This window comes from Chrysoperla carnea, chromosome 5 (genome assembly GCF_905475395.1).
Source record: "Chrysoperla carnea chromosome 5, inChrCarn1.1, whole genome shotgun sequence".
In the NCBI taxonomy this organism is placed as follows: domain Eukaryota; kingdom Metazoa; phylum Arthropoda; class Insecta; order Neuroptera; family Chrysopidae; genus Chrysoperla; species Chrysoperla carnea.
Window position 1 is genome coordinate 33315288 of NC_058341.1, and position 16011 is coordinate 33331298.

The 16011-nt window shown below is 28.8% G+C and overlaps 1 protein-coding gene across 1 annotated transcript in view; it reads right to left on the reverse strand.

Moving 5' to 3' along the window:
* Positions 1–10924: 10924 nt before the first annotated feature.
* Positions 10925–16011, reverse strand: part of LOC123301123 (diencephalon/mesencephalon homeobox protein 1) — a 120299-nt gene continuing 115212 nt past the window's right edge. The window contains exon 8 of the mRNA XM_044883856.1: positions 10925–11379. Coding sequence (XP_044739791.1) covers positions 10925–11379 — 455 coding nt within the window. The remainder of the gene's footprint in view (positions 11380–16011) is intronic.

Consider the following 16011-nt stretch of genomic DNA (forward strand, 5'->3'; position numbering starts at 1 on the left):
TAAAAAAATATTTTTTAAGGGCAAGATTTTATTTTACTCAAAAGTTGAAAACAATTTTGCTTATAAATCACTCATACATTATCGTTTTTTAAAGCTTGAGGCGCTCTGAATCATCCTTGATATTTTAAATCCAGCGCGTTCAGATTTTACAATTAGCTGTAAAATAAGTGATCCATATGAAAAATTTTTTTCTACTTTTAGTATAATAAAAGCTTGTTCCTAAAAGTGTATTTTTATTTAAAATTTTGTTGAATTTGTAAACTAGGAAAAGGATAAATGCATTTACTCAAATTCTAAGACTAAATTTTCTTAATCCTTAAATATTCAAATCATTTCTTGGAAACAAATCTAACATTAATCTTATAGTATAGATATCGATAGACGTACGAAGTTATCAATTTTATGAGTACGATCACTCCCAGTTATAGTCTACCTTCTCGTAGTACTATGAAAGCTATTTTACCTTTAGCAGATTGGTTTAACTATATATTCGATTCAACTAACAACCACCGACATCAGTTGGAGACTTGGTGTGTGTGTGTGTGTTTTACAATGTTATGGGTATGGTGGTTAAGTTTGTGTCACGGCTATAAATTGTATCAATTTCAGTGTAATTTGTAGAATGAATTATGTAGGCTTTAGATCAAATTCTATTACCTTGATTATGTTATACAGGTTGATTTTAAATCTTTTCAAATTCCAATAATTTTATTTCTAGAAGATCTGAATATATTTTATACAAATATTATAAATGTTTTATCATTAATGTGGTTTTTCATTAAATTTTCTTTCATCGGTTTCATCGCAATCTATTATTGTTTCGGAATTGTTTTTTAGTACATTATGCTACGTTTGCATGAAGTATATGTGATTCAGTCAGGCAGGGAAATATACTTACTAGGTTGGTGAACGAAGCTAAAAAATAGCTCCAATGAGACGACATCAATTCAGGTGTACACATTCTTCCAGGCGACCAACTAATTCAGGCCATTTCACAGGATTTGAACCAATTTGGGCCAATTTCTGTTCAATTTTACTCGACTAATTTTTAATTTAGTTACTTAACTTTATTCTACAAAAATACAATTTACAATTTCCAAAAAATTCCATTAATGAACTTTTTAAGTGTTTAAAGAAGGTGAATTAATGAATTCTTGTTTTCTAAAGAACATACTGTGTTCACCCACAGTACCTGTTTTTAAATATTTTCCATTATCCTTCTTCCTCCTATGTATTATTTGCAATATTGACTTTCATCCCCGCTTTGGCTCCTTAGTTAGGTTTTGAAACTGGTTGTAGCAGTACTATGTCACTCATGCATCTTGTTTCGTTCGACACTTGTAGTATTAAAAATGTATGAAAATATTTTTAAGGTAAAACACTTTATAATCATCATGTAATTTATAATTACAATAATAATGCCTAATTCATCATTTACTAATACAAATTATCCATCCATATACATATATAGTATATACAAATATATATAATATGTAAACGTTATAACGATTGTGTAAAGTTTAGAGTATAAATTGTATATGTTTGTAATAGGTGTAGGTAAGTCATATAATATATAACGTAATAAATATAACTACCTACTATGGTGGTATCTACTAGTGTGAATATGTTGTTTTAACTAATATAACTCACTCTAGGACAAGCTTACCTATCAGAAAAAAGTATAGTCCTTGCTGTAGCATTGAAACTCTGGTTTGACTTCTGTCATAAACCATGTAACTACGAGACAAGGTAATGGAAAATAGTTATTATAGGATCTATGATCTTTTTGAGGAATTTTTCTATTAAATTGATATATCAAATACATGCATTCTTTCCAATATCTCAAAATAGAGGACTGTTGAATATTTGTGTAAGCAAATGTGGAAATGGGCTATAGAGCTAGACTGATAGATGATCGCTGGACAGTGCGCATCACAAACTGGACGCCATGTAAGTGCAAAAGAAGGAAGGGACGCCAGATTAAGCGTTGGAGGAATAGTCTTGTGAGCTACACAGAAGGAATGTGTAAAAGACTCGCCATTGATCGTAACAAATGAGGGGATTTGGTTGAGGCTTTTACCCTGCAGTGGGGTCATTTGTTAATAGGCTTTATTATTATTATTATTATTATCTTTCCCATTTCACGTTTCTATGTCTGAAGCTTTAAAAGTTAAAGTTTACTGCCATGGGAGCTGAGTTACTAGTTGTAGGCAGAAGAGTAGGTATTAGCTCGGAACTAAAACGTATAATGGAGTATGGTAATTTGTTTTGACATTATTAGAAGATCTCCACATCCATTCATTCATTTCATTCAGTCAGATAGAGATGAAAATAGAGAGAGGAATGGTTAATAAACAACATATAATATATTTATTCATTGCTTGCTACTTACCAGTTAGTTAGTTATCATCTGCTACTGTACTGTACATGCATGTAATAATTTACGTGATTTACACAGAATATTTTGTGTGTTGACATATTAGACTATTATTTAAAGTCTTTCATATGTACATGAAATAATTTTATTCATTTTATCATTTAAAACATTTTGTCGAATTTTCTGTAGCTACTGATGTTCTGTCGAGTTATTGTAGCTACTGATGATAGCCGCCTTAATGCTATGTCTACATGCTCATGCAATTTGCATAATAAGTAATTCGTTGTATGTGAACGAACACATGAAGTTTATACAAACCAAAAAATTTCCTTGACTAAAATCTATTCTGATTCTTCGCCCTTGAGTAGAAAATTTGCGCTAGATTGGAATATTTGTGTGTTAAGCTGCAGTCTAGAGTAAACTAAGTGGATAAACTAGGCCTATTTTGTCTGTTTAGTGAATTTTGTCACTTTTGGCATCTTAAACAACAACAAAAAATACGGCCGTGGATGTTTCATGTGCCAAAAGGTCAAGTATGAAAATTATGAACCAACAATTTACAGAGCAAAAACACATCTAACATGTCCCGAATACTTAGGTAAGCAATATATTAATCGAAACCAACCTTGCTACAGAAAACTGCCCAAACTTCTTGTACATTACATCTTGCGTTTGTTTTCTAGTGTCCTTGACACCTTCATTACAAAAGTATTATTCTGTAGTCAAAGTGTTTTCTTTCGATTAAATGCAATAATGACAAATTAGGTCGCATTTCCTGCGAAAGCTGACGATTTTTAAATGTCATAAATAGCAAATGTTAATTTTTGTTTATTATAATCAACTTTATAGTTTCAAGTGTTATTCTATCTCTAACCTTTTAGGATTTAAATTGACTATTCAAGAAACCCGGAGAACTAGTTTCAATTGGATATCCTCCATCGAATTTTTGCTCCATAGAGTTATTTTGTTCCAGTTATTTTTGAGTTGTTGACTATAAAAGAAGATTGACCATAAATATTAAAGTGGTTCTTTTAAACATGATTTTGAACAAAATCGGAGTTAATTCATTTCTCCGAGTGAAAATACGATATTTTTTGAAGTAATATTGACTAAAATTGTTCGTCTATGTAGTAAGTACTTCAATTTGATCAAGAATAAGACGTAAATGAGATAATGTAACTAGAAACATTTTTCAAAATACTGAAGTTAGTAATAAAACATACATGAAAATTGTTATTTTATACATTAAAAGTTAAAACTCAAAACAGAAAACATAAATTCAAACCGATAAACCTAAGTGTATATTTCAAGCGTTCAAATAACAAAAAAAGGATACGATAAAGCACAAAAAAAAAATAACTGTAATAATAATAGAAAAAAAAACAAAAACAATTTAAGTAATTTCATTTCTCAATTGCACAATTTATATCATAAAAGATATCACCTCTTACCAAAAAATCTGGCGAGCACGCCACATAACCTCTGTCTGTACGTATAAAAGTCTGGTATTTCGTACATGTTGAAAGGAATAGACAAAAGTATGTACTTGAGAAAGTCCTTATAATTGGCAAATTTAAACGGACAACAAGCAAGTCTCCTAGAGCAGAATCAATTCAGAACTATCATTTTTAAAATTTGAAAGTAGGGGTGTATGAAATTTTAGAATTGAATGTCTTTTTAATCATTCGTTCTTTCAGTAGCTCTTATTTTTGTGCTTTAGAAGGCTATGTGTTTGTTGGACGTTTATCTTTACCAATTATAGCGACTTTCTCAAGTGCTTTTGTCTATTATAGTACACATGTTTGATAGAACTTCCCCTATGGAACTTCTGACTTCTGCTAGTGACCTTTCTATTTTAATTTGAGTTTTCCATCTTAATAATAATAATAGCATTATAATTACAGAACTAAAGAAGATAAATTTTAATTTCGAAATTGACAAACAAAAAACAAATATGTTTTTTTGTTTTGTAAAATTAAATCTACTGAATTGGGATTTGAAATGAGCAGGAAAAATTTGTATGCAAACCGTAGGTTTTTATCATTTTTGAACACATGGATATTTTAGGTCGAGCTCTGAAATACTTAAGCTGTTTAAAAATTGATAGAACTGACGACTAATACGATTATGATAGTTTTATAACAGCAGTAAGGTATATTATGAACGTGAGTGTCGATACCTGTGTTTTTTTTTCTACCTATGTCATTCCTATAAGAGAAACTGAGATAGTTAGACGAGTGGTATACAAGTCTCGCTTCCTCCTCTATGAGCAAAGCGGTCTTGGATAAAGGGGCATACAATAAAGTTTATAGCACCCAATAAAGTTATAAAAATGGTGGTTTTGAATTAAAATAACTCGCCTTATTTAAGCCCTACACTGAACAAAACAGCGTGCTTGTAATCCGATTCTTTGAAAATGGAAATTGTAGGATTACGGACATATCGCTTTGTTGAATGTGCGAGAAAAATCGATTTATCGGTTATCTTCTTATAAAAGTGAAAATAAAGGGAGTCGCTTACCATTTTTAGGATGGGAGGGAAATTTAAAGTTTTTGAGCCCACAAGTTCAGTTCTGCCAGCAACATTTTTGCTAAGTGTTGTTTAGTACCTATATATTCTTCATCCGCACAAAGTTTTAACTTTTTGCAAAAAAGTTCAAAAAATGTATGACAGTTTTTTTTTACCTTTATTCGTTGAAAATTTCGGTGGAAAAATTTCTTCTATATTACTGCGTACATAGAGGTAAGAACACATTAGAAACTTTATCTTATCGAGACATAAAAAAGGATAGAATGAAATGAATTGATTGAGGAAAATATATAATAAGATTTTTCGAAGGGAATAGATAAACAAAGCAAGAAACACTACACTCTACCATCAATGACGTAGGAAAAAATCATTGTAGTATGATGATCATGATGCATTTAATAGCATTTATCTGTTAGAATAATACAAACGTATCTATTAAATAGTATATTAAATAAAGATATGTATATTGGTGTCGTCCCGCACATGTTTGTACATGATGTGAGTACCCTCATTGTTCTCCCTAGGGAGGAGGAGCGTCTCCAGTGTCGATCAATGCGTCTCGACGTCGCATTGGCCACATAACGACGCTAGGGGCGGACGTTGTGCTTGGATAAATCACTTAATTCCCTTACTTGTTTTTCATACTACGATCATTTTTCACGTGGATAAATATCTATCTTTTTACCATATATATATATACCAACAAGATATATTACAATCATTTATATTTGTTTTCTCACTTTATATCATTGCGTTTGTGCTATGCGTTGTCTTTATCTAGATGATGGCTGCTCTCTAGTGTTCTGTAGTGTTATATTTATATTTTTTGGTGGATTCATTCTGGTGTAATATATATCAATTTTCTGATAAAAGAACCATATGTTCATCTCGAAAATCGAAATTTTGGTATAATCTTGCGGCATCAGATGTCTGGAACGATTAAATCCTGTTTTCTACGGTGAATAATTTGTTTTATCTAGAAGAAGAGTTTAGAGGATTCATCATACCCATGCTTATAGAAAATAATTTGTAGTATTATTTATCAAATTATGTGTATCATATCATCCTGTCATGTTTTCTGTATTTTGCCTGCCCCAGGTAACTCTGAAAAGTATTTTCACAACCGTACCTAACGATATTGTGGCTTCATGAGGCAAATTCAGGTAAAAGAAGCTTGTTATTTCACGCCTCCCGGACAATTTGAATTTATTAGCAACTTTACAATTGAATAGTGTTTACTTATAGTTATTGTCATGAGCAGATAATTGAATAACAAATCCAAAACTACATTTATTTATTTGATCTCGTGTTTTCGAACAGAACTATTCTAGCCACTGATTACAAATACAAAAAATTGATATTCATTAATTTTATGCTGTTAATAAATTAAAAAATTTCCCTAGCGTCATCAAAGAAACCACTACAGTCTCGTAAGTCTGATAATTTACGAGAAATTTCTGAAAAAAAGGTTAGGTCAGGTTAGTCATAATGAATCCCTTAGTGCCTAAAGCCAACTCAAGGGTGTTCAGTTGATATAAGTGTAGTTAATCTCTATAAGTAAATAAGGGGGAGAAATATAGTCAATGAAACGTAGTTGGGCACAATGGGTCTTACAGCTCAATTGGATATTCAATACCACAAAATAACCTCATAATAAATGAATGCTTGCGGTTTTATTGTTCAAAAATTCGGCATTGGAAATTTGTCTTTAACCAAGTTGTAACTGTTGTTTTTATTTAACAATGAAAACCGTAAGTTAATCCAACAGAAAATCATAGGTTTGGAAAGTTAATAGTCATATCTACCTCGGATTGTTTTATAAACATTAGTTGAAATGATTCACTTTATGAGATAAATCCCTTTAAAAATAAATGTTATTTTTGTGTTTTTATTTGTTGCCTTTTTCTTCATCACTATTTTAGGTAAATCGTTTTCATTTATTTTATTTTTTTTCTCAAGTTTTTATGAATTCTATTATTGTTTAGAAGCAATTAAATGTTTTATTGGCGTACAAATAGTTTTCATTTAATTGGCAGGAAAAGTATTATAGACAATTTATTTTTCGATGGGAGAAACAAACATCGTTTAGATAGATGTGTCTTCATTTCAAACACTAATGTATTTTCTTTTGTGATTCATAAAATGGGAATATTACATATCATTTAGATAGTAATTATATCGAAACTTGTTAGCGAGTCTGCTATTTGAATCTAAATATCGATTATTTGAACTTATCAATAACCAAGGAATCGTGTCATTATTACGGCTTTCCTAAATCAATACACCATTGAGTCGTGAAATGGGAAAAAAATATAATACAAACATTCAACCTTATGTAAATTGGTATATTCGATATCAAAAAACGTTCACGGCTTTAGAAAATTTTTCTCTTATTTTTCTCTTTTACCATATCGAAATTTTCGTTTCTTTTATGGATCATTTTTCTTTATTTATATTTCAGATTTACAAATTTTTTATTTAAGTATGAATACAAAGAAAATCTTTAGAACTTAGTTTTATTTAATTTTATGGGTGTCGTTAAGCGAGCATAAAAAAGAAATGTTTTTTTTCTCATATACTCTCAACTTATTCGAAAACAAGCTTCTAATTTTATGTATCTCAACTAGAAATTATTTTAACGATAAGTTAAAGTTTCAAGCGGTAACGCAAATCTGGATTGGATTCGAATTATTCTGATTGAAACCAATGTTTAAGTTGAAGCTTAATTTTCCAAATATGATATAGACATTTTTATTTTTTATTTACAAAAAAATAAATTTTATCGATGGTAACTGTTGAATGGAGTAGAAATGATAACGAGAAAGAGGTCAATAGCACTTTCTTCGAGAACACAACTACCAATTTTTTCTGGAATCGTCTAAAAATTTGCAAAACAAAATATGAATAGCAAGAAGAAGCTAGAAATATCCTTTTTCATCCGTTGCTTGTCGCCTTAGTTCTCACTACGATTACACACAAATCTGGTGATGACACGAGGCTATCTTGTTTTCTCCAAAATCGCAACTCTCGCCTCGGAAATTGAATATAGTTTCGCTTTGGAAAGCTAATAAAAATAAAAAGTTACTTTAATGTGTACCACCAAATGTTTGTACTATCCAGCGGAAGGTTATATTTCCAATTTCCAATTTAATAACTGCTAAAAATAATATTCTAAACTGATAAATCATATGAAAAAATAAAAACACAAAAATTAAATATTTATTAATTATTCCATTTATTATTTTAATACGAGACATTATTGATAGTTTTTTTTTATTAATTTATTTAAATAATAATTAATTAATTAATAATATAATATAACTATATAATTACATAATTTACCTATTATTTTTTATCATATATAATAATTTGTAATAACGTTTGTATTTTAATTTATACAATTTTTGCGGTTAATTTATTAATGGAACACATTATTTGTTATTAACTTTTTTTGATTTTTGAAAATTTTCTAATTTATTTATTTGTTATTATAATTATTTGTATTTTTTATTTACTGTTGAATGTTTCAAATGAATTTTAACAAAAAATTTTGATCAATTTATCAAAACATAAATTACAGTAGAATCCAAAACTATAAAAATCCTTTGGTTTAATTAATTTTACTTTAAATTTCATGGCAAAAACGGAACCATATAAATATTAGTGACATAACATATTCCTTCGATGTGAACCGTTTAATAATATGATAATTTACCCATCCATTCTTTGCCCTCTTATTTTTTTAAGTTTTTGGGTAATTCTTTAAAGCTGTTAATACAATTATTCAAAAGATCGTTTAGCGTTAGGTTTTTGCTGGATTCTCGAATACTAATGATATCTTTATGACACCGTACGTTTTAAAAAATTGCATAAAATTTTAGTTTGAATTCTACTGTAATTATTTTTTTGTAACAAATTGTTGATGAAATGAATATATGTACAATTTACACATATCAAATATAAAATTATAAAACAATATAAAACTATTTATGTCATTTATGTTAATTTATGTTGTACATAATTTACTTGACGTGTTTGTGTGATGTTTTATATTTATGTGAACAACATAATGAAATGTTAATTTTTTATTAAATATTTATCATTCAAAAATTTTAAATCAATTACAATATTAAAAACAAAATGAAATTAAAAAAAATTATTAGATCGTTTTATGTCTATGCCATTTTATTTCTGTGTATAATCGAAATGTTATGACGATCATCATATTTGGCGATTGTTGAGGCAAAGGAATGTGAAATATAAACAAATTTTAAAACCGAATTAAGGAACTCTCAGAAACAAAACTCGAAGTCGTTTCATCTAGATCCAAAGTATTTGAATATAACCAACATATTTTCGTTTCAAATTTGAGAGTTATATATATTTTATAATGCTCAAAAAGTATGGATGAAGTTCGGAAGAGTTGATTACTATTGTTTGATGCAAATTTGATTAGCTTGTTATTTATTACGTTTTAGAGACTTCTGATGATCTTGTGATCGTAAAAAAGGATAATATAATGATTTTGGTCTTCGCGCTTCCATAAAAAAACAGAAAGAATTTGATTTTTCCCTTTTTTTCATACGTAGAAATACTCTTAACAAAGTGGAAAAGTACCAAATAAATAGATGGCATATTTATTAGCAGATTAGTTTTAAATCGGTACATCAAATCATCCGGTATTTTGACGAAACTAAATCTTTTCTTGGTTTCTGAGAGGTATTTTCTATTGTTAAGTAATATGCCTTAATTTTGGAATTCGAAATTCTGTTAGTTTAAAATTATATACATTTTATACAAATAGGATGATAATTACTTGAAAAATATGCTACTCTACTACTATATATTGCACAGTTACACTTCAGTGTGTTTTTTAACTATTATGTTTTTTTTTAAATGCTTTTTATGTGTTTTTTCGTTCAGATTGAGAGCTCCAGTCAAGCAACGCAATGTTTTTTTTTTTCCAATGCCAATACTTTAATATTTATTATATTGTAACAAAAACATTGCATGGTAAATCCATTAAAAAAAACTAAAAATGTATTAAAAATAATTAAGAAAAACTCATCTCTCATCTTTACTTTAAAAAATTGCTAAAAACCTGCCTATGACAAAAATCATTAAAATTTTTGATGGAAGCTCTCAGTCCAGTTCTTTAAATATTAATTATTATTTTTGTTTATTTCTTTTTTTAAATAATTATAGATACTACATACTTTCAGTAAATATTAATACATAATTTTAAAAAAAATGATTATTTAATGTCAATTTTTTGAACAATTTGGCAACTTAACTGTCTTGGCCTGACAATCTGAAACTGATGTCGATTTCTTAATGCAAGAATGCATATCAAAGCATTAATGAAAAAAAAAATTAATTAATCTCGAGAATGGAAGCAGTTTTTGTTTGTTTGTTTAATAAATAAGATTATCCTTTGCTACATTCTCTAATTACATCGAACGCATTAACATTTATCCGCACTTCGTACATTTTAGTCATGACGTCATCCATTTAATTCTGGTTTTGGAAACCTATCGAGTTTTTTTGGTGCATCGCAGGTACAATTTCTCTACCTTCGTTCCCATTCATTTTTGGTTTTGAAATGTAGTACAAAAGTTTAACTCCTTTAAATCTAGTAGTCTAATAAAGTTATTAATAAATATATAAGCTATATTGAAACTATAATAGCAACAAATAAATTTGAGATATACAACAAAATAATTGTTTTAATTAAGTATGTTTCATCTGTGACAGGTTTTGAGCTTGTAGATTATATCTTTATTGATAACGATAGTGATACTGTATTTATAACAATTTAAAGAGTTTATTTTTGCATTAAGATTCTCGAAACAATTTGATAATATATGTATTAATTTGCATTATTAAGAAATTATTAATATTTGTTTAGAAAACTAAAGTTGAACTTGACTTGATTGATTAATTAATTACCTTTGAAAACTTTATTTAACGGCAGGATTTCAGTTCAATACACTTTCTTTTAAATTCATAATTTTAGTTTTAATTTTGTCCATCTTTGCTACTTGTTGTAGACATATTATTTGGCGATGAAGCGGACGGCACATGCTGTAAAATATCAACAGTTTTATGCGATGATGATCGATTTTGTTGCTGTTGTTGCTGTTGTTGCTGCTGCTGTTGCTGATGATGTTGCTGTTGTTGCTGTTGTAATGCTTGCAACGTTAATGGTGGGAGCAATGGGAAATTAAGACCACTAGTTAAACCAGCTGCAGCAGCTTGTTGTTGAAAGTTTGCCACATGCTGTAAACTTTGTAATAATGCAGCAGAATGTTCTTGGGCTTTGCGACGTAATTCAGCTACACTTGATGAACGTTGATCGTTGGTTACTAATGATGTTGGACTAGAACTATCGCTGGTATTTGATAACGGTAATAATGTTTGTCCTAAACTGGATAATGGTTTTATTGGACAACACGAACATAAACCAGGGAATGCTGCTGAAACATAGAAGAAAAAAAATTTTTTGTTAATAATTTTGACAAACTCAATGAGAAAGAAATTATATTAAAAGAAATTGTTAATCATTATCCTCTAAAGTTAGTCTATATTGTGCTTGGGCAAAATATTACTAAGCAATGGATTTACTACGATAAGTTTGGGTTGTTAACTCTAGTTTATTTGATTATTTTTACAGAACCTATCTTGGTGAGAATTCATCAAAGTAACAGCTTTTTCCTCTTTTAGAAAAAATACTACCACGTTTTTTCGACCGTAATCAAAAAATTTTAAAAACCCCCGACAAATTTTTCGGCTACAGAACTCTAAACTCGCATTTAAAACATATCTAAGAACACTCTCCATTAAATTGCCTTTTTCTTCAAAGCCTTTTCCAAATTGATATGATTTGGAAGATCATTTTTTGGTTTTTTCCGCTTTGGAACTCTAAATTCGCACTTTAAATATAGCTAAGAACACTCTACATTAAATTAACTTTCAAACAAATTCAAAAAAATCAAAATGGATTCATCCGTTTAGACGCTACGATGCCACAGACAGACAAACACACATACCGGCCAAACTTATAGTACCCCTTTTTTTTGGCTGGGGGGTTAAAAATGAGGTTTGTTGATTTGAGGATAAAATGAAATAAAATGAAAAAAGGTCGTTCGAACATGTAGTGCCATTTTAGGTCATTTTGCAATAAATACATGAATTTTTTATATAATTTTTTTAAAAGACTATTAATCATTGGCGCATGACATTTTAGATAATTGTTTTACATGGTACAAAGAAAATATACATTTAATCTCATTCTTGTAAGATTAATAATATTTAGTTTGCATAATTTTGATATATGATAATATTATACATAAATTATATTACATGGCTATGTATGTTGTTAGTTATTTTGTGAAACTATAAAGGATTGGCAAACATCATTAATCACATGATTTAATATTTACAGAAAACTCAAATAAAATTTTCTAATTTGTGTACTATATTTATATGTATAATGTATGTTTTGCTTTGGTCGCCCGTAGTTCGAAAACTACTCGATAAAAATTTTTGTAGGCGTGAGAGCTTTTCATCAGGATGATCCAAAGAATATTTTAGGGTGGATTAAGTTTCACAGAAAGCGATTTTCATATCTGCTATTGTGGAGTCCCTTGCCGCAGTAAACGATAATTTAGAGTTTTTAAAGAATACAAATACGAAAATTCCAAAGATACGGCAAACAAAAATTCTGAGAGGGGCTTAGGTAGAACTGTCAAGGGTCAAGATAAGGGCTCGAAATCAAAATAATTCGTGATGAAGCTGAACATTTTTATTTGGTTTCATCAATTACAGCAATTGAGTGCTATCTTGTGACAATATGTGATGATTAGGTTCCTTTTTAAATTTTTAGTAGAAATATCCTAATAACTAGAAATAACTTTAACCTTTCATATCTCAAAAATCAAAATTTTAGAGCTTTGTGCTCATGATGACTTTGTTTTCACAATCATGAAAATTCGGGGATATTTCTCAATTTTCATATTTAGTTAATTTTTCAGCACCCTGTATATTACTTGTATTACTTCATATTTATTATTTTCACCGATAATATAATTAGGTTTGTTTCTTCACTAAATCATTTTGAATTATACAGAAAACCATATATAAAACACAACCATTGGTATAATATGACTTTATATTATAGTATGTATACATACATATAATACGTATGCAAAGATTCGATCTCAGGTGTAAAGTGGTAACAAATTGATAATATTTGTGCTTGCTATAACTACGATAAGTAGATTGTGGTTACATGAAAAACAGTTATTATATTTTATTTATATTCTCTTTCTTTATCATTTTACCACATTTAATATACAAATATGTATATTCTTATCTTTGTTTATGGTACATCTGCATATCCTATATAGTCTACACGTAAATAATTTTATTTAAAATACTGCGTGGTGTTGGAATGGTGTAAGGGCTGTAATACCCTATTGTGTAAATACGGTTACTATAATGTAAATGTTTTGGGGTAGGGGGTGTATGAATGTATGTTTGAATTTAACTTATTATTATTTTTTTTAAACATACATTATTGTATTAAATTTAATGGTTAAACACAAGAAATTGTTTATTGTTACCATATTTGAATGATTTTTAAATGTTCAAACAAGTTAAACATAACAATAGATTCTTCATAACATCATGCTTGAACATACCTATTTTTACCCCGACGATGGCGAAGGTTATGTGCTTGACGAGTATGTATGTATGTATGCTCATCTGTTCTCTCATAATTTCTAAACTACTTATCATCTTATATATTTAAACGAGCAATTCTTGAAATAAAGTAAAAATATTTTCAAACAATTGTCTAACGATTGGAACAAGTACAGTTAAGTATTTGTATTTACAGTAGAATGGGATTGAATTTAAAATATGAATTCATTGATACAAAATCACTGAAGTTAAATAAACGAAATGATTACTTCTATGAAAGAAATTGATTTTAGTTTAAAGTCACGGATTTTATTGATTGAAAATAAAATTGTACTTAGTTGGAATATATAATCGTGTAAATAAAGCGAACCGTTGAATTTTAAAAAAAATCTTGGCGTTTGCTTTAAATAGAGATTTGGTTATGATGATCGCATATCTATCATGTTTAGTCCATATGTGATTGAGCCAATTACATGAAGATTGTTGCTACCAACTTAGAGAAAGTTTGAAAAAAAACTTATTGATTATTTTTTTATAATATGTATTTGCCATTTTTTGGTATATCTGCAATAAGCATACATAGCGCAGTTGGTTAAGTTATAGACAAAGGACTTTTTTTTTAAATAAACCTATTAGCAGGTATAAACCTTTAATTTTTTAACCTGCGCATGTAGTTGTGACAATCACATCACTATTCTGTTATAATATTTATAAGTGATAGAACCTATCAAAAAAAGATTGTTTAAAACCATGTTGCATTTCAAAGCAACAATATTCGAAATTTTTTAGACAGTATATTACTTTCATACAAACAACTCATGCGTTTGTGTCAACTTCACCACTCAACCCCGTGCGGTAGTTATATCATATTCATGGCATCATTCGTCATATTTGATCTCGCGATCAGACTGAGACCACCTCATATTGGTTGGTATTAAGATTTTTTTTCAGTGTTTCATATGTAATCAACCTGTATATATAAAAATAATAACTAAATAGCAATATTTTAATAATAAACAAAGTATACAGCTGTCAGTACATTGTTGTTATAATAATATTTTATGTTCTTAAGTTCATTACAATGTAGAACATGAACGTACCTCTACATACCTTCTTCTATATAGGTACCATACATGTATATAGGGTGTAAAATAAATACGGTAAGGTAATTGAATTGAATCCACATTTTATGACGGTGACATATTATATTAGTTAATATATTATATCCATATTATCTATTCTATATAATGTTTTTAGGTATACAGTTTTGGTTGTAACGAGGTTTAGGTATACGGAGTATTTACATCTTTCATTTTAATAATTTTGTAAATGAGAAAATACTTTTCATTGTGTCATGTATAAGTATTAATTAATTTCCTTTTTTTATGTACAATATTAATAAAAAACAAAGCTTATATGTTTATAGCCTTTTCGTCCATTTGTACGAACATGGACATTGGCAAAAAAGGTAAGATTTTATATCGAATTTTTACAGATAAGTCAGTTTTGCTGAAAACAGCTTAATTCACAACTCATTTTACATTTATTTGAGCATTTTAAAAAATTTACTGTGTGGAAAAAATTAGAAAAACTTAAAGTCCTTGAACCTTTTAACCCGAGGATTTCGCACATGCAGCTTTTGGTCAAAGTAGGTTTTTCTGGCGGCTAAAGTAAAAGAAATGCAATACGACGAACAGAAGAGGTATATGAGCTAAAAAATGCATCACATTTGACTTCTGTTTCGAATTTTGAATTTTTCATTCTCAGTGAGTCTTTTATTTATGGAAATGGAAGACACCCAGTAGGCCCCACTGTTGTGGGACACCCGGTAGGAACTATGTTCCTTTCGTACCCTGGTACATTATAATTGTAGGATTTACTTTTTTATTTATAAGATATTTTTCTGAAAAGGTAAAGTATCAATTTGGTGAAAAGGTAAGGTATCAAGTCAAATACTTGTTTGATTCTACTACTATAATTTTAGAGTTACTTTTAGTTTTACTGTATCAATTAACTGTAATATTGGTTTAAAAAAGACATACTTCTTATTTATTAGAGATTATCCCAAATGTGCGTACAGTACGTTTGGCTCGATCAGGATATTTACAGGCATAGCATAAAAATTTCCTTGTACTATCTCTGTTATCTTTAACCTCTCTAACTTCATTGTTCTATCTCTATTATTTAAACTATTTCTGTGATCTTTAACTTCTGCTAACTGGTAAGTTTTAGTTTTCTAGATAATCTAGATAAAAATGGTCGGTTTTCAGGATCAGAGTTCCAAAAAATTCCTTTTATCTGGAAGCTTAACAGACATATTTGCAGAGAACGGGTAAACTGGATACATAAAAATATGCATAATACTTTTCTCCGAAATCGGGGATTAATTTACCACGGAAAGT